This window comes from Pseudophryne corroboree, chromosome 8 (assembly GCF_028390025.1).
Source record: "Pseudophryne corroboree isolate aPseCor3 chromosome 8, aPseCor3.hap2, whole genome shotgun sequence".
NCBI classification, from domain to species: domain Eukaryota; kingdom Metazoa; phylum Chordata; class Amphibia; order Anura; family Myobatrachidae; genus Pseudophryne; species Pseudophryne corroboree.
Genome location: NC_086451.1, coordinates 310,136,844 through 310,156,629, shown reverse-complemented (window position 1 = coordinate 310,156,629; position 19,786 = coordinate 310,136,844). Strand labels below are relative to the sequence as shown.

Genomic DNA, 19,786 nt, shown 5'->3' with positions numbered 1-19,786 from the left:
GTCTGCGTTTTTATCATCTGATGAAACCCATTCCATTTGGCAAGGATCAGATACTGCAGGGGCCTCGAGTGGAACCGAGCATACTCCACCATGTCGAATGTTGATACCATCAATCCCATCACACGCATTGCTGCGTGAATGGATACCCTTTGACTGTGTAGCAGCTCCTGAATCCTTGACTGAACTTTGGATATCTTGTTCAGAGGTAAAAATACTCTTTGAAGGCTTGAATCCAGTACAGCCCCCAAGTGAGTCATCCGCTGTTACGGAACCAGAGATGATTTCACCCAATTTATGAGCCACCAGTGCTTCTGCAAATACATTGTCTGTTGCAGATGACACAGGAGCAATTCCTGAGACTGTGTCAGGATTAAAAGATCGTCGAGGTATGGAAAAATTCTTATCCCCTGCTGGCGTAGATAAGCTGCCATTACCACCATCATTTTAATAAATACTGTGGGGGCTGTGGCTAACCCAAAAGGTAGGGCCTGGAACTGAAAATGCTGTTGGAGGATAGCGAACCTGAGATAGCACTGATGGGATAGTGCTGTAGGAACATGTAGGTAAGCATCCTTGGTATCCAGGGATACCATATAATCCCCTGGCTCCATGGCCAAAATGATGGAACGTAAAGTCTCCGTATGAAACCGAGGTACCCAAATGTACTTGTTCAGCACTTTAAGATTGAGTATGGGCCGGAATGACCCATTTGGCTTCTAAACTAGGAATAGGTTGGAGTAAAAACCCCTGTCCTCGTTGTGCAGGAGGAACTGGAACGATTACCCCTGACTGAAGCAATTTCTGAATTGCCTCTTGCAAAGCCCTGGCCTTTGTATCTACCCGAGACGGGCTGGTCCAAAAAAACCTTCGAGGAAGGAATTTCTTGAAGGCAAATGCATAACCGAGGGATACCACTTCCTGCACCCAGGCATCTGTTGTAGACTGCTGCCAGATCTCAGCAAACTGAAGAAGTCGGCCCCCCACCCTGGAATCCCCCAGGTGAAGGCCCGCACCATCAGGCTGGTGGCTTATTTTCTGTTTTGGAACATGTAAAAGAGGTGATTCCGCACCAGTAACAATACTTGTGAATGATAACAAACCAAATTTCGACAATCAAGGGCAATATCCCCAAAATTGAGTCTATAAGGCGGTGCACCCTGAGTCAATAATAGTACTATGAATATTAAGTAGAGAAGAAGTAAGACTCTTCTGTGGGTGCACTCTTAAAGCTAGTTAGCGATAATGGTGGTGTGATAAGCATATAAAACATAACTTTTAATAAAGAAATTTAAAATATGGTATCCACAAACAACAAACAAAACACATAACACATAAATGGGATTGTGGGTCTCTTCTACCCATTGTGTATTGGTATAATTGTGGATCTAAACCACTCTACTACCCCTTTCAATCAATTACATCTTCTGATTCGTGGACTCTCACCAACGATCCAGAGAGGGAATATGGGCCAGCTACTCCCTCTCCACCTAACGTTGGCAGCAGATCCACCTGTCTATCGTTCCCTACCTTGTTCGATCAGTCAATTTCCCCAATGGTGAACTCTCATCAGTGATCCAGGGAGTTGATGCGTCCGTACTATCTACTCCTATACCACACTGAAGACGCCCAATACCATCTGATCAGTGTTGGGCTTGGTCAGTACTTGGTGGGGGACCACCAGGGAATACCGGGTAGAGTATTAGAGTATAACCATTCATTAGCCCCTGATTTCCGGCCTAACATTGACAGCAGAATCACCAAACTTTCGTTGGCACATTTAGGGTTATATCTTGACCTATTGGCACAAGCTTTCTTGCATGGATTTCAGTCTATCATTTTTGCAACCAGTTTGCTAGATTGGCAGCTTGGGTCTTCACAACTGTATTCAGGAGTCCTTCCTGGTCATTATAATTGTGATTAATCGTAAGACCCAAGCATTTTATATGTTATGTGTTTTGTTTGTTGTTTGTGGATACCATATTTTACATTTCTTTATTAAAAGTTATGTTTTATATGCTTATCACACCACCGTTATCGCTAATTAGCTTTAAGAGTGCACCCACAAAAGAGTCTTACTTCTTCTCTACTTAATATTTATTTCTCTAACGTCCTTGAGGATGCTGGGACTCCGTAAGGACCATTGGGAATAGACGGGCTCCGCAGGAGATAGGGCACTTTAAGAAAGCTTTGGATTCTGGGTGTGCACTGGCTCCTCCCTCTATGCCCCTTCTCCAGACCTCAGTTTTTACACTGTGCCCAGAGGGAAATGGGTGCACTGCAGGGAGCTCCCCTGAGTTCTCTGCCTAGAAAGCATTTTTGTTTGGATTTTTTCTATATTTTTACAGGGAGCACTGCTGACAACAGGCTCCCTGCATCGAGGGACTGAGGAGAGAGGGGCAGACCTTCTTAAATGATGGGCTCTGCTTCCTCGGCTACTGGACACCATTAGCTCCAGAGGGGGTGAACACAGGTTCGTCCTGGGCGTTCACTCCCAGAGCCGCGCCGCCGTTCTCCTCACAGAGCCAGAAGAAACGAAGTCAGAAGACGTCTCAGGCGGCAGAAGCCTTCAGAGCTTCACTGAGGTAACACACAGCACTGCAGCTGTGCGTCATTGCTCCCATACACCTCACACACTCCGGTCACTGTAAGGGTGCAGGGCGCAGGGGGGGCGCCCTGGGCAGCAATATAACACCTCTCTTATGGCGAAAGACAATATACATGTACAGGTGGGCACTGTACATGTATATAAAAGTGCCCCCGCCATTTTTTTATAACTTTGAGCGGGACAGAAGCCTGCCGCCGAGGGGGCGGGGCTTCTCCCTCAGCACTCACCAGCGCCATTTTCTCTCCACAGCACAGCTGAGAGGAAGCTCCCCAGACTCTCCCCTGCTTTACACACGGTGAAAGGGGGTTTGAAGGAGAGGGGGGGGGGGGCACATAATTGGCGTTTTATTACTACTCAGCGCTTCTGGAAAAGGGCATTCTGTGTTTTTTTTTCTTCCAGGGGTATAGTGCTGGGGGGTGTGCTGGCATACTTTCTCTCTGTCTCTCCAAAGGGCCTTAAACGGGATACTGTCTTCAGAAAAGAGTTTCCCTGTGTGTGTGAAGTGTGTCGGTACGAGTGTGTCGACATGTTTGACGAGGAAGGCTCGCTTAATGTGGAGGGGGAATGCTTGAATGTTATATCGCCGTCTGCAACGCCGACACCGGAATGGGTGGATATGCTGAATGTCTTAAATGCAAATGTCAATCTATTGCATAAAAGGTTAGACAAGGCAGAAGCTAGGGATCAGTCAGGTAGCCAGTCCATACCTGTCCCTGTGGCGCCAGGACCTTCGGGGTCTCAGAAGCGCACCATATCCCAGATCGATGACACAGATACCAACACGGATACTGACTCTAGTGTCGACTATGAAGATGCAAAATTACAGCCGAGGGTGGCAAAAGGTATTCGGTACATGATTATTGCCATTAAAGATGTTTTGCATATTACTGAGGAACCCCCTGTCCCTGACACCAGGGTACACATGTATAAAGGGAAAAAGCCTGAGGTCACCTTTCCGTCCTCATTTGAGCTGAGCGAATTGTGCGAAAAGGCTTGGGAATCTCCAGATAGGAGACCACAAGTTCCCAAAAGGATTCTTATGGCGTATCCTTTTCCACAAACGGATAGGATACGATGGGAATCTTCGCCTAAAGTAGACAAGGCGCTGACACGCTTATCCAAAAAGGTGGCACTGCCTTCTCAGGATACGGCTTCCATCAAGGATCCTGCTGATCGCAGGCAGGAAATTACCATGAAGCACAGTTACACTCATTCAGGTACTATTGTTAGACCGGCTATGGCGTCGGCCTGGGTTTGTAGTGCTGTTGTGGCATGGGCAGATTCCTTATCTACGGAGATTGACACCTTAGATAGGGATGCCATTTTAATGACCATAGAGCATATCAGAGATGCTGCCTTGTATATGAGAGATGCTCAAAGAGACATTTGTTTATTAAGCTCCAGAATAAACGCTATGTCTATTTCTCTAACGTCCTAAGTGGATGCTGGGGACTCCGTAAGGACCATGGGGAATAGCGGCTCCGCAGGAGACTGGGCACATCTAAAGAAAGCTTTAGGACTATCTGGTGTGCACTGGCTCCTCCCCCTATGACCCTCCTCCAAGACTCAGTTAGATCTCTGTGCCCGAACGAGAAGGGTGCACACTAGGGGCTCTCCTGAGCTTCTTAGTGAAAGTTTTAGACGGAATAATTGCCGACTGGCATCAAGTCTAAGCGCGTTGTCCATTTCTACCAGTAGAGGGTTATGAACACGTCAGTGGTCAGGTGATGCGTATTCCAAACGGCATTTGGAAGTATTGCTTTATTAAGGGAGGAGTTATTTGGGGTCGGTCTTTCAGACCTGGTGGCCACGGCAACAGCTGGGAATTCCACGTTTGTACCCCAGGTCGCCTCTCAACATGAGAAGACGCCGTATTATCAGGCGCAGTCTTTTCGTGGACAAGCGGGCAAAAGGTTCCTCATTTCTGCCCCGTGACAGAGAGAGAGGAAAAAGGCTGCAGAAATCAGCCAGTTCCCAGGAACAGAAACCCTCTCCCGCCTCTGCCAAGCCCTCAGTATACGCTGGGGCTTTACAAGCAGAATCAGGCACGGTGGGGGGCCCGTCTCAATGAATTTCAGCGCGCAGTGGGCTCACTCGCAAGTAGAACCCTGGATCCTTCAGGTGATATCTCAGGGGTACAAATTAGAATTCGAGACGTCTCCCCCTCGCCGTTTCCTAAAGTCGGCTTTACCGATGTCTCCTTCTGACAGGGAGACAGTTTTGGAAGCCATTCACAAGCTGTATTCCCAGCAGGTGATAATCAAGATACCCCTCCTGCAACAGGGAACGGGGTATTATTCCACACTGTTGTGGTACCGAAGCCAGACGGCTCGGTGAGACCGATTCTAAATCTAAAATCTTTGAACACTTACATACAGAGGTTCAAATTCAAGATTGAGTCACTCAGAGCAGTGATTGCGAACCTGGAAGAAGGGGACTACATGATGTCTCGGGACATCAAGGATGCTTACCTTCATGTAAAAAATTTACCCTTCTCACCAAGGGTACCTCAGGTTTATGGTACAGAACTGTCACTATCAGTTCAGACGCTGCCGTAGGGATGGTCCACGGCACCCCGGGTCTCTACCAAGGTAATGGCCGAAATGATGATATTCCTTCGAAGGAAGGGAATTTTAGTTATCCCTTACTTGGACAATTCCCTGATAAGGGTAAGATCCAGGGAACAGTTGGAGGTCGGTGTAGCACTATCTCAGGTAGTGTTGCGGCAGCACGATTGGATTCTCAATATTCCAAAATCGCACCTGGTTCCGACGACGTGTCTTCTGTTCCTAGGGATGATCCTGGACACAGTCCAGAAAAAGGTGTTTCTCCCGGAGGAGAAAGCCAGGGAGTTATCCGAGCTAGTCAGGAACCTCCTAAAACCGAGCCAAGTCTCAGTGCATCAATGCACAAGGGTTCTGGGTAAAATGGTGGCTTCCTACGAAGCAATCCCATTCGACAGATTCCACGCACCAGTGGGACCTGCTGGACAAATGGTCCGGGTCGCATCTTCAGATGCATCAGCGGATAACCCTGTCACCAAGGACAAGGGTGTCCCTCCTGTGGTGGTTGCAGAGTGCTCATCTTCTAGAGGGCCGCAGATTAGGCATTCAGGACTGGGTCCTGGTGACCACGGATGCCAGCCTGCGAGGCTGGGGAGCAGTCACACAGGGAAGGAATATCCTGGGCTTATGGTCAAGCCTGGAGACATCACTTCACATAAATATCCTGAAGCTAAGGGACATTTACAATGCTCTAAGCTTAGCAAGACCTCTGCTTCAAGGTCAGCCGGTGTTGATCCAGTCGGACAACATCACGGCAGTCACCCACGTAAACAGACAGGGTGGCACAAGAAGCAGGAGGGCAATGGCAGAAGCTGCAAGGATTCTTCGCTGGGCGGAAAATCATGTGATAGCACTGTCAGCAGTATTCATTCCGGGAGTGGACAACTGGGAAGCAGACTTCCTCAGCACGACCTCCACCCGGGAGAGTGGGGACTTCACCCAGAAGTCTTCCACATGATTAAAAACTCGACAGGTATTGCGCCAGGTCCAGGGACCCTCAGGCAATAAGCTGTAGACGCTCTGGTAACACCGTGGGTGTACCAGTCAGGGTATGTGTTCCCTCCTCTGCCTCTCATACCCAAGGTACTGAGATTGATAAGATGGAGAGGAGTAAGCTCTATATTCGTGGTTCCGGATTGGCCAAGAAGAACTTGGTAACCGGAACTTCAAGAGATGCTCACGGAAGATCCGTGGCCTCTACCTCTAAGAAGGGACCTGCTCCAGCAAGGACCCTGTCTGTTCCAAGACTTACCGCCGCTGCGTTTGACGGCATGGCGGTTGAACGCCGGATCCTGAAGGAAAAAAGGCATTCCAGATGAAGTCATCCCTATCCTGATCAAAGCCAGGAAGGATGTAACCGCAAAAACATTATCACCGCAATTGGCGAAAATATGTTGCGTGGTGCGAGGCCAGTAAGGCCCGACGGAGGAAATTCAACTGGGTCGATTCCTACATTTCCTGCAAACAGGAGTGTCTATGGGCCTGAAATTGGGGTCCATTAAGGTTCAAATTTCGGCCCTGTCAATTTTCTTCCAAAAAAGAACTAGCTTCAGTCCCTGAAGTTCAGACGTTTGTAAAAGGGGTACTGCATATACAGCCTCCTTTTGTGCCTCCAGTGGCACTTTGGGATCTCAATGTAGTTTTGGGTTCCAAAAGTCACATTGGTTTGAACCACTTAAATCTGTGGAGTTAAAATATCTCACATGAAAAGTGGTCATGCTGTTGGCCCTGGCCTGGGCCAGGCGCGTGTCAGAATGGGCGGCTTTATCCTGAAAAAGCCCTTATCTGATTTTCCATTCGGACAGGGCGGAATTGAGGACTCGTCCTCAGTTTCTCCCCAAGGTGGTTTCAGCGTTTCACCTGAACCAACCTATTGGTGGTGCCTGCGGCTACTAGGGACTTGGAGGCCTCCAAGTTGCTAGACGTTGTCAGGGCCCTGAAAATATATGTTTCCAGGACGGCTGGAGTCAGGAAATCTGACTCGCTGTTTATCCTGTAGGCACCCAACAAGCTGGGTGCTCCTGCTTCTAAGCAGACTATTGCTCGTTGGATTTGTAGTACAATTCAGCTTGCACATTCTGTGGCAGGCCTGCCACAGCCAAAAATCTGTAAATGCCCACTCCACAAGGAAGGTGGGCTCATCTTGGGCGGCTGCCCGAGGGGTCTCGGCTTTACAACTTTGCCGAGCAGCTACTTGGTCAGGAGCAAATACGTTTGTAAAATTCTACAAAATTGATATCCTGGCTGAGGAGGACCTGGAGTTCTCTCATTTGGTGCTGCAGAGTCATCCGCACTCTCCCGCCCGTTTGGGAGCTTTGGTATAATCCCCATGGTCCTTACGGAGTCCCCAGCATCCACTTAGGACGTTAGAGAAAATAAGAATTTACTTACCGATAATTCTATTTCTCATAGTCCGTAGTGGATGCTGGGCGCCCATCCCAAGTGCGGATTGTCTGCAATACTTGTACATAGTTATTGTTTCAAAAATCGGGTTATTATTGTTGTGAGCCATCTTTCAGAGGCTCCTCTGTTATCATGCTGTTAACTGGGTTCAGATCACAGGTTATACGGTGTGGCTGGTGTGAGTCTTACCCGGGATTCAAAATCCTTCTTATTGTGTACGCTCGTCCGGGCACAGTATCCTAACTGAGGCTTGGAGGAGGGTCATAGGGGGAGGAGCCAGTGCACACCAGATAGTCATAAAGCTTTCTTTAGATGTGCCCAGTCTCCTGCGGAGCCGCTATTCCCCATGGTCCTTACGGAGTCCCCAGCATCCACTACGGACTATGAGAAATAGAATTATCGGTAAGTAAATTCTTATTTTCTGCTAGGCGGCTCTTGTGGACCCGACAGTGGACGGGAGACGCCGATTCAAAGCGGCATATGGAGTCCTTGCCTTACAAAGGGGAGGAGTTGTTTGGAGACGGCCTCTCGGACCTTGTCTCTACTGCTACGGCTGGTAAGTCGAATTTCTTACATTATGTCCCCCCGCAGCATACAAAAAAGGCACCTCATTATCAAATGCAGTCCTTTCGTTCCAATAAGAGCAAGAAGGTACGGGGATCGTCCTTTGTTGCCAGAGGAAAAGGCAAGGGAAAAAAGCTGCACACAGCTAGTTCCCAGGAGCAGAAGTCCTCCCCTGCATCTGCAAAGTCCACCGCATGACGCTGGGGCTTCCCGGGGAGAGGCAGATCTAGTGGGGGCTCGTCTTCGGTTTTTCAGCCACGTCTGGGTTCACTCGCAGGTGGATCCCTGGGCATTAGAGATTGTTTCTCAGGGATACAGGCTGGAATTCGAAGACTTGCCTCCTCACCGGTTTTTCAAATCGGCTCTGCCGTTTTCCCCGACAGAGATGGAGCTAGTGTTGGCAGCAATCCAAAAATTGTATATATTTAACAGGTGATTGTCACAGTTCCTCATCTCCAGCAAGGAGAGGGATATTACTCAACCCTGTTTGTGGTCCCGAAACCAGACGGTTCGGTCAGACCCATTTTAAACCTAAAATCCCTGAACCTGTACTTGAAGAGGTTCAAGTTCAAAATGGAATCACTCAGGTCGGTCATCGCCAGCCTGGAGGGGGGGGATTGGATGGTGTCCCTGGACATAAAGGATGCTTACCTTCATGTTCCGATATTCCCCCCTCACCAGGCGTTCCTGAGGTTTGCAGTGCAGGACTGTCACTACCAATTTCAGACGTTGCCGTTTGGGCTTTCCACGGCCCCGAGAATTTTCACCAATGTAATGGCGGAAATGATGGTGCTCCTGCGCAGGCAGGGTGTCACAATTATCCCATACTTGGACGATCTCCTCATAAAGCCGAGATCTCGGGAAAAGTTGCTGGACGGCGTGTCTCTGTCCATGAAGACGTTGCAGTTACACGGCTGGATTCTCAATATACCGAAGTCCCAGCTAGTCCCTACAACGCGTCTGACCTTTTTGGGCCTGATTCTAGACACAGACCAGAAAAAGGTTTTTCTTCCGATCGAAAAGGTTCAGGAGCTCATAGCCCTGGTCAGGAACCTATTAAAGCCAAAAAAGGTTTCAGTGCATCATTGCACACGGTTCCTGGGAAAGATGGTGGCTTCATACGAGGCCATCCCCTTCGGCAGGTTCCATGCGAGGACTTTTCAATGGGACCTCTTGGACAAGTGGTCCGGGTCGCATTTACAAATGCATCAAAGGACCACCCTGTCTCCCAGGACCAGGGTATCTCTCCTGTGGTGGCTGCACAGTGCTCACCTACTAGAGGGTTGCAGGTTCGGCATTCAGGACTGGGTCCTGGTGACCACGGACGCAAGCCTCCGAGGCTGGGGAGCAGTCACACTGGGAAGAAATTTCCAAGGTCTCTGGTCAAATCTAGAGACTTGTCTCCACATCAACGTCCTGGAGTTAAGGGCCATATACAACGCCCTGCGTCAAGCGGAGGAATTGCTTCGGGGAAAACCGGTTCTGATTCAGTCAGACAATGTCACGGCAGTGGCTCATATAAACCGCCAAGGCGGAACAAGGATCAGAGTGGCCATGGCAGAAGCGACCAGGATTCTACACTGGGCGGAAGGCCATGTAAGCGCACTATCAGCAGTGTTCATCCCGGGGGTGGACAACTGGGAGGCGGACTTCCTCAGCAGGCACGACCTGCATGCGGGAGAGTGGGGACTTCATCAAGAACATGATGGGGACTTCACACAGACATGATGGCATCCCGTCTCAACAAAAAGCTAAAGCGGTATTGCGCCAGGTCAAGGGACCCTTAGGCGGTAGTGGTAGACACTCTGGTGACACCTTGGGTGTTCAGATCGGTCTATGTGTTTCCTCCTCTTCCTCTCATACCCAAGGTGTTGAGAATAATAAGAATAAGCAGGGTCAGAACAATCCTCATTGTTCCAGATTGGCCACGGAGGACTTGGTATCCGGAGCTGCAAGAGTTGCTCACAGAAGATCCGTGGCCTCTTCCTCTAAGGCAGGACCTGCTGCAGCAGGGGCCCTGTCTGTTCCAAGACTTATCGCGGCTGCGTTTGACGGCATGGCGGTTGAACGCCGAATCCTAGAGGAAAAAGGGATTCCAGGGGGAGGTCATTCCCACCCTGATCAAGTCTAGGAAAGACGTGACGTTGAAACATCACCGTATATGGCGAAAATATGTTTCTTGGTGTGAGGCCAGAGCTGGTCCTACGGAGGAGTTCCAGTTGGGCCGTCTACTTCACTTCCTTCAAACAGGAGTGAATTTGGGCCTAAAATTAGGGCCCATAAAGGTCCAAATTTCAGGCTTATCCATTTTCTTTCAAAGGGAATTGGCCTCTCTTCCTGAAGTACAGACTTTTGTTAAGGGAGTGCTGCATATTCAGCCTCCCTTTGTACCTCCGGTGGCGCCTTGGGATCTTAACGTGGTGTTACGTTTCCTCAAGTCACCTTGGTTTGAACCACTCATAACAGTGGAGTTGAAATACCTCACGTGGAAATTGGTCATGTTGTTGGCATTAGCTTCGGCAAGGCGTGTTTCAGAATTGGCGGCATTATCACATATAAGCCCATACTTGGTTTTTCACGTGGATAGGGCAGAGTTGAGGACTCGTCCTCAATTTCTGCCAAAAGTGGTCTCATCTTTTCATGTGAACCAACCTATTGTCGTGCCTGTGGCTACACGGGACTTGGAGGATTCCGAGTCCCTGGATGTGGTCAGGGCTTTGAAGATTTATGTGACCAGAACGGCTAGGATCAGGAAGACTGAAGCTCTGTTTGTTCTGTATGCGGCCAACAAGGTTGGCGCTTCTGCTTCAAAGCAGACTATTGCTCGCTGGATCTGTAACACGATTCAGCAGGCGCATTCTACGGCAGGATTACCATTGCCTAAATCGGTTAAGGCCCATTCCACTAATAAGGTGGGCTCTTCTTGGGCGGCTGCCCGAGGGGTCTCGGCATTACAGTTCTGCCGAGCAGCTACTTGGTCGGGGTCAAACACCTTTGCAAAGTTCTATAAGTTTGATACCCTGGCTGAGGAGGACCTCCTGTTTGCTCATTCGGTGCTGCAGAGTCATCCGCACTCTCCTGCCCGTTTGGGAGCTTTGGTATAATCCCCATGGTCCTTACGGAGTCCCTGCATCCTCAAGGACGTTAGAGAAAATAAGATTTTACTTACCGGTAAATCTATTTCTCGTAGTCCGTAGAGGATGCTGGGCGCCCGTCCCATGTGCGGACTTCTTCTGCAAGACTTGTTTATAGTTATTGCTTACATAAGGGCTATGTTATAGTTTATCGGTTGACCTGAGGCTATGTTGTTGTTCATACTGTTAACTGGGTAGTTTATCACAAGTTATACGGTGTGATTGGTGTGGCTGGTATGGATCTCGCCCTTAGGTTTACAAATATCCTTCCTCGTACTGTCCATCTCCTCTGGGCACAGTTTCCCTAACTGAGGTCTGGAGGAGGGGCATAGAGGGAGGAGCCAGTGCACACCCAGAATCCAAAGCTTTCTTAAAGTGCCCTATCTCTTGCGGAGCCCGTCTATTCCCCATGGTCCTTACGAAGTCCCAGCATCCTCTACGGACTACGAGAAATAGATTTACCGGTAAGTAAAATCTTATTTTTCTGTTTTACCAACCTGTCATCTGGTAGCCCAATACTTTTTAGTCCTACCAGACTTGTTGTATTGGGGCTGTTTGCCATCACTTTTCCCTTTTAGCTTTTCCTTGAGACCGAAAGGGACGAAAAGCTGGAACTTTAGGTTTGAATTTTTATGTGGAAGGAAACCTTTACTTTCTTGGAGTCTGCTTCTGACTCCAAAATATCTGTCAATTCTTTACCAAAAAGAATATCTCCAGAGAAAGGTAAAGACTCCAAAACTTTTTTAGATTCTGAATCAGCTTTCGATGTACGTGCTCTGCGAGTGGCTACTGCTGAAGCTGATGCCCTGGAGGCAATTGTATCCATATCCAAAGCTGCTTCTTCCAAGAACATTGCAGCCTGTTTTATATGTGCCATATGGGATTTTTGCTCTCTAGATGCCATTGAAAGATCTCCTTCCAGTGCATTAGCCCAGGCAGCTACTGCTTTTGCCATCCAAGCTGAAGCCATGGTTGGTTTAATGACTGCCCCAGACAGGGAAAATTTGGTTTTTAAAAAAACATCCACTCCTATCCGTGACATAATTTAATGATGGTGACGGCAGAGGTAATGTAGATTTTCACACTAATCGAATAACATATCTACTTTGGGGGCCACCTTCCTCTTTAAACAATCCCCAGCTGGAAGAGGATAATTGGAATTCCATTTCCTAAGAATTCTAAACTTCTTACTGGGCTGAGCCCAAGCCTCTTCCATGATTTTCGTCAGTTGATCTGACCCAGGAAACTCAGTCTTAACTGTTTTGGGACGTTTAAACACAGGTGCCTTGGATTTTAACACAGGCTCTGCTGATTCTTCTAAGGATAGAATGGCTTTCATTGCCTTAATTAACTCGGCTACGTCCACTGAACTAAGGCCTACCTCCTCCTCTTCGTATGCAGAACCAGAGCTTAATGTGCCTTCATCCTCCGATGAATCCTCATCTGAAACGTGTAGACTGTTAAAATGTAGATTTACTTACCACTGGCTTTTCAGCCTGTTTCTTTTGACAGGCTGCTGCTGGAAGTGATAAACCGCAGGTGGGAAGCTGCATGTAAGGGTTCATCGTGTAACCTATTCCTGGTACAGAAGTTGGAATTATCCGCTCAGCTATACTGGATAATGTCTGTGCAAACATAGCCCAAGGGGGATCAACTTGCACCTGTATCAGCCTTGTACTATTCAAGAGACCTTAGTGAAAGCTAAAACAATTTGCACACAAACCATCCTGAACCAGATCCTGAGAGGTTTAACCCAGCTTTGCAAGACAAACTATTCATACTCAAAAGGTAGATAGAGACTTAGTGCTGTTTAACCCATACTCAGTAGAGTGGGATATATGGAGACTTACCCCGCTTCCAGGATCGATCAATACGTCTGCGAACGCTGAGTGGATGCAGACGCTATTAGTTTACACCGCCGCTCTGTGAACCTGTAGTGAACACAGACGCCCAAGTGAACACTGACGCACCAGTCACACAGCCGCCTATGCGCGACTGGGTCCCTTAGTACACAGCGTCTCAGGCGGAAGCGGGAAAAAAGTTCATGGCTGGAGACTTGGCGGAAACTGGTCATGAACTGGGGGGTGGGGCGACCAGGAGAGCGTCTGACTCCCCGCTGCTGACATCAACCCTAGGGATTGCGGCCTCATACTACTCCTGGAGCCTATGATCCCTAAGGGCTAGCGCTGGTGCACCCCAGGTGGCAGCAGCGTCAGCGACTGTTTTGTAGTCTCCTCCCAAAGCAGTGCGGCTGTGTCCGTATTCCCCCTCTAAGCAGAACCGATACCTTACTTTCTCCCCGTGCTCCGGCCACAGCCTGGTAACGTCTGCTGGACCTGCTAGTATGTCCGACACAGACTCCCACCGAAACAGCACTGTACTCGTGGGTAAGCGTAGTCGTGGCCCGGCGGAGAGTTGTTGGAGCGACTCTTTCTAAGGTACGTATAAGACGCTTTTTACACAGATCACTCAAAAAAATAGTAAAACTATAAAAATAAAATAAGAAAGCTTATGGCTGCTAAAAGCCAGCATACCATTGACCATGGTCCGGCTCCTGCCGCACCAAACAAAAAACTGGTTTGTCTGAGCCAGGAGTCGGGGATATATGGATGGGCCCGTTGCATGCTGGGATGCCGAAAAGCTTTGACCGATTGGTGCAAATCCGCTCTCACTTTATCATATCCCAATGTTATCCTGCGGATAACCTGTGGACCCTGCCGGAGAAACAATATTTTGCTTTAGGTTTGTGACAGCCAGAAGGTGAGAGGGGTTCAGTATGTTTAACCCCAAAGTGCCACTGCCGGCATCCTGATGTGTGAAATCCCAACAGGGGTGAGGTAAGTATGTTACCCCTTCTTCCGTACTCCCTTAACTTTCCCTTCCCTGTATCCTGACCCTTCCCCTTTAGTGCCTAAACCTAACTACCCCCCGGTGGTGCCTAACCCTAGCTTGCTTTTGTGATGTAGGCACCCACTAAGAGGGGATCTTTCAAATTTCCATCCACAAAGGGGTTAAAAGGGGTGAGATGATTATTGGGAATTCCCCCCCCCCCCCCCCCCCCACCTCTCACAGAGGAGAGTTAAGACAGCCCACCCAGCCAGGGGCTATAAATAATGCATTGTGCCGGCGATACCAAATTGCGGAGGGTGAAGGACACAATGCTCTGTTACTGGACTTCCTTGAAGTGGCAGTTGCATAGCAGTCCATTATTCAAACATGGGAACCACATCAGCTGCCACCTCTAAACACTGTCAGACATCACCGGCAGTGGGTCCCCTATTTGAGTAATGGAGTGCTCTGCAACTGCCACTAGCAAGGAAGTCCAGCGTTTTGGTACAGGAGATTTTGTGATGAATCGGTGGTATATATATATATATATATATATATATATATATATATATACAATTCAGTCGGCACTCCACTCCAGTTCACACAGCTGGCCCCGGTGCCGTAGTCCTAAAAATACATGTAACTCCAAACGTGGAAAAAAGGGCACTCTAGTGCCTTTTTTCCACGTTTGGAGTTACATATATATATCTATATATATATATATATATATATATATATATATATATATATATTTCAGATGTAAGTACTTAACCAACCTATTTCCAGTCAGGAGAGGATAGTGTCTCAAATTATCAGAGGTTAACCTGTCACTTGAACGAAACATTGCCGAATCCCTCAGATGCCGAATCCCTTAGAGAGCAATAGGAGGAAAGGCGAGAGAGAGATATTGACTCTAATATGCATTAAAGGAAAGCTTGATAGCAAATGCTTATCTGCTGTGCAAAGGGTACCGACAGCTCTCCCAGTGACCTTAAGTGTTGTGCGAAAATCTTTACCTTTTTACCTCAAAGGAGGAGCCCTAAGGAGAGCGAGAAGCTAAGCAATGAGACCTAAGCCCCTTTGGAACAGTCAGCCTATCCCTGCAAACCTTACATATTTATCATACAGTGGGCGGAGCTTGGACTGTTGTTCCAGCATTTACAGCACTGAGCAGTGCAGTATTAGAGGCAGGACATGGCAGAGAAGGAGGCAGATTATTCTCCTCAGCGCCAGGCATTTGACAGCATCAATCCAGGGAAGGCCTGCCTGCCCTTAGGCGCGGCTTGACAAAGATTGACAGCGGTGGGCAGAGCATGTCCTGTTGTAAGTTTAATTGATGATCTCTTGTGATAAACTAACCAGTTGACTTTAGGTATATCCCGTTGTCCAGAAAATAAGACACAGAGGGGGGAATTCAAATGTTTGAAAAGTTGGTTGGGGGTCTGTTTTTTCCTGTCTGTTAGAGAGAAAAAAACAGACACCCAACTGACTTTTCAAACAATTGAATGTCCCCCAGAGACTACAGATTCACGTAAAATAAAATCTGTTTGTTTTTGTGTGTTCTCGGGCGGTTTCATGGAGGAGCACTTTGATGCTGCCAGTTCTCAACAACATCCTACCACAAGTGAGCCTATGGAATGTTAACCATGCCCGTCGTCCTCCTTTTATTTCTTTGTGCTTATACTTGAATTTCCGTAGCGAAGCACGGGTATTCAGATAGTGTGTGTTATGTTCTATGTACTTGGAACCCAGGGGATAGGGTGGCAGCAGAAGAGTTCCAAGTACAGATGCATGAAGCTGCAACAGAACTGGGGTACGCAGCAATACCTAACGAAAACCCTAACTCCGTTGTCTTTCCATAGTGGTCGGTTAACACCTGCGAGACTATGGTTTCTTGGCCCCTCGGCAGCTGCGTTTGAACGGGCGGATTAGGTCTGCCCGAACTCCGATGCCCCCCGGTCTTAGTAGGTGTCAAGGCGTTAACCATGACTGAGAGAGAACAAGGGGAAAACTAACTAAGACAGATACAAAAGCGAAAGGGGAAACCACAGAAAATAATAAACTAATTTATGTGCGGCGTGGCCACCAAGAAAAACCGTAACCAAAGTAACGCTGCCCAAATGCCAGATACGAATCCATCGTAGTTCGACAAGGACAACAGTGGCGGAACCTCCGCAGAAAACACAATGGCAAGATAATTAGAATAATATGGCTTCAGCAGTAAGGTGCGGCAGAGCCGCTACTCGTGACACCGGAAAAGATGCATATAGAAGTAACAGGACCCCAAGGCTGAAGAGTCAGGATCACTAGACTGGAAGGCTGGAACAGATACCCAGGACCAGGCTCCGAAAACCAGGACACAGGATGCAGGAACGAACTGTCAGAAAGCAGGAACACTCCAGAGGCAGGGTACAAGCTCCACAGTAAGCTAATCAAGAACTGGAACATACAGGTACAATAACAAACTTCTATCAACGGTCTTGGACTGCAGGGCTAGCTGGGTAATAAGGGAAGCACGCCACAATCAGGATTTCTGTCTGAAAAGGGTATAAATGAGTTGACTGCCTTTAGAACGTGTGTAACTGAAACAAGCGCAGCAAGAAAGCAAGGGCACTCATTGCGCTCACCCTGCTACTGGCATACTGACGAACGGGATGCCATTGTCCGTATACAGACGGCCGGCATCCCAATCATCTGTAAATCCTACAGATCCCATAAAATGATGCATGCGATATAGACCTGGTGATTCCTCCCACTCATGACTAATTTTAAGATGTGAATGAACGTGTAAAGAAAAGTATTTTAAGGTTCTTTACACGTTCTTAAAGTTGAGATTAACCAAGAATAGGAATCTGGACTCTGAAGGGGCATATTCACTGTTTCCACCACACACACTTATAGGAGCGGACTGATATTAGTCAGATATTCTAAATATCTGAATGTGAGATTGGCAACTATGTACGTACAAGTAGAAATGTGTGTCTCCATAGAAAAAGAGCTGTTCATTGTGTGTATATAATAAAACATTTACATATCTGTGGCTGGAATTCTGGTTGCCGCCAAGTATGTCTAGTTTCTGTTGTATGCCAGGAAAACTATACTACAATGTTGGGAGCTTGGTAAGACCCCCTATGATGTCTCTAGTTCTTTACAAGCTGACAAACATATTTATTCAGAGTTGTGAAATCATCTGGGGTGGGTGGAAAATCATGGAAGTACTGTATCACTGGGAAATGATTGTGTCTGGGTTGTGTTTTTCTAAAGTGCGATGATCTCCTTGTGCTTATTCCGCACACTGTGTGACTCTCATGTTCCAAAGCACATAGGTGAACATTTGGATGGTTTCCTGCTTAGCTCACATTACTCCTCCTTGGTTTTTTTTTTATTTTTTGGCTGATTTGTTTTATACACAATCCAACAAATCTTAACTTTCAAAACCTTATTCTGTGAGTAATGTAATGGTCACATACTGGACATTAGTTACTTGGTAGATGATATGTGGTAACACTGCACATCCATTGCATTCAAGAATTGACTGATTTAAAATAATGTAGAAAGCATGATTGAAATTGTTACACTTGGTTTTACTTAAATTAGAAATTTTGTTGGCTACACAAGTTTATAAAATGAAAGTGCAGTTTGAGTCTCCCATATCTGAAATGCTTGGGACTAGAAGTATTTTGGATTTAGGATTTTATCTTATTTGGAATATTTGCATACCATATTGATATATTTTGGTGATGGGGCCCAAGTCTAAACACGATACATCTCATTCATATACACCTTATACATACCACCTGAAGGTAATTTTAGGCACAATGTGTAATAACTTTATGAATGAAACAAAGTTTGTGTAAATTGAACCACCAGATAGAAAAGGTGTCTCAATCTCGGTTGCGCGCAAACATTTTTGGATATCGCATTTTTTGTATATGGTAGCCTCAACCTGTATAACACTTTTTAAATTTACTGTGTCATTTTTTTTTTCACGTTATAGAAGTCCATTGAGATAAGGTGTTGGTTACCAAATTCATAAACTAATCTGTTTCAGCTAATACACACATTTAGGTCAAACTCTGATCTAGTATATGTGTACTGCGGGACAGAAACCTCTCTCCTGTGTCACATTGGCAAGAAAAGTTTTTTAAGTTTATTGTCCGACTAATACCATGTTGTCTGCCAGCTCTGTGAGTGTAATAACAAGTATATAATTCTTCCCAACCCTTAATCATTAGCAAAGTGGCAGCCAGTTTAGATTTATCCAGTGCTTTGCAGTTTTCTACCATAACATTCTGTTCTCATGCCACAAGTGTTTTGTTCCTACAGAAAGAATGTCTTGAAATATATCTGATCAATTGACGACATATATTTTATCAAATATAAAGTTGTGCATTTTTATTTCTTCCAGCCCCTGTTTGCATTTAGTTACAGAGAAAAATTCTCTGTGAATGGCTGGAAAGTATATGACCCTACAGCTGAATACAAAAGACAGGTACAGTATGTTTTCTTTCTACTGTCCTTATCAGGATTGTCTTTGTTTGTTTTACAGAGGAGACCAGCTCTCTAGCATTGGAGCTCATTGAGGATTTGTATTTAAGAAGGGAAATCCCATTTATAATCTAAGGAGTTATTCTTGTTAATTTTAGCATTAGCATCATAATAGTATGTGTGTGCGTATCTTTGTGTATAGCTTTGTGCAAGCTTACAAAGTGAAAGGGTGCTCAATAAATATCAGACTTTCTCTTACGTTCTAGAGGCTACTGGGGATTCATTTAGTACCATGGGGTATAGACGGGTCCACTAGGAGCCATGGGCACTTTAAGAATTTGATAGTGTGGGCTGGCTCCTCCCTCTATGCCCCTCCTACCAGACTCGGTTTAGAAAATGTGCCTGGAGGAGCCGGTCACGCTTATGGAATCTCCTGAAGAGTTTTCTGCATTTATTTTTCTGTTTGTTATTTCCAGGCAGGACTGGATGGCACCAGCCTGCCTGCTTCGTGGGACTTGAGGGGGCCAACCTCTTGAAGGGTTTATGGTCCCATTCCCTGCTGACAGGACATTAGCTCCTGAGGGAACTATTTGCAAGCCACACCACGGCGAACGTACATTCCCGCAGCACGCCGCCACCACTAACAGCCAGAAGAATGGTGTGTACTAAACCGGCGTCCCGGTTTTACAATATGTCAGGCAAAGAGTGTGTTTCTTGTACGGCAGAGTGTTCGTCTTCCCCAGGGAGCTCACTACTATGTACTCAGTGTAGTGCACCTTCCCAGGCTAGTGCGGCTGAACCAGCGTGGCTGAATTCCATTAAAGGATTGATTTCCAATATCTCTAATACATTGTCCCGCAAAGAGAAAGAGACGCAATACTTATAGCAGTCTATGGATGAGATTATGAATAGAGACTCCGTTCCCAAACAAGTGTCTCCGTCCCCTGCCATTTGTCCGCAAAAACGAGCTCTGGCACATGTCTGTAGTCTGTCTCTGACGCTGAGGGGTCAGACATAGAGGAGGGAGGGGGTGGATTCAGAAGGATGGGGGGTCGCTGCTCGGTCACAGGGAATAGGGGCTCTTAAAGAAGCTATCAGAGACGTTCTGCAAATTCCTGATAAGGTCACAGAGGAGTGTGAGGAATCTTATTTTAATGTAAAAAAGAAATCCGCAGTCACTTTTCCTGTGTCAAAGGAAT

The 19,786-nt window shown here is 47.0% G+C and overlaps 1 protein-coding gene across 8 annotated transcripts in view; it reads left to right on the top strand.

The window, feature by feature from the left end:
* Window positions 1-19,786, top strand: part of MTMR1 (myotubularin related protein 1) — a 314,872-nt gene that overhangs the window by 106,238 nt on the left and 188,848 nt on the right. For all 8 annotated transcript variants that reach the window (XM_063937377.1, XM_063937379.1, XM_063937378.1 and 5 more), the window contains one exon: window positions 18,508-18,591. In XM_063937377.1, the coding sequence (XP_063793447.1) occupies window positions 18,508-18,591 (84 nt within the window). The remainder of the gene's footprint in view (window positions 1-18,507; window positions 18,592-19,786) is intronic.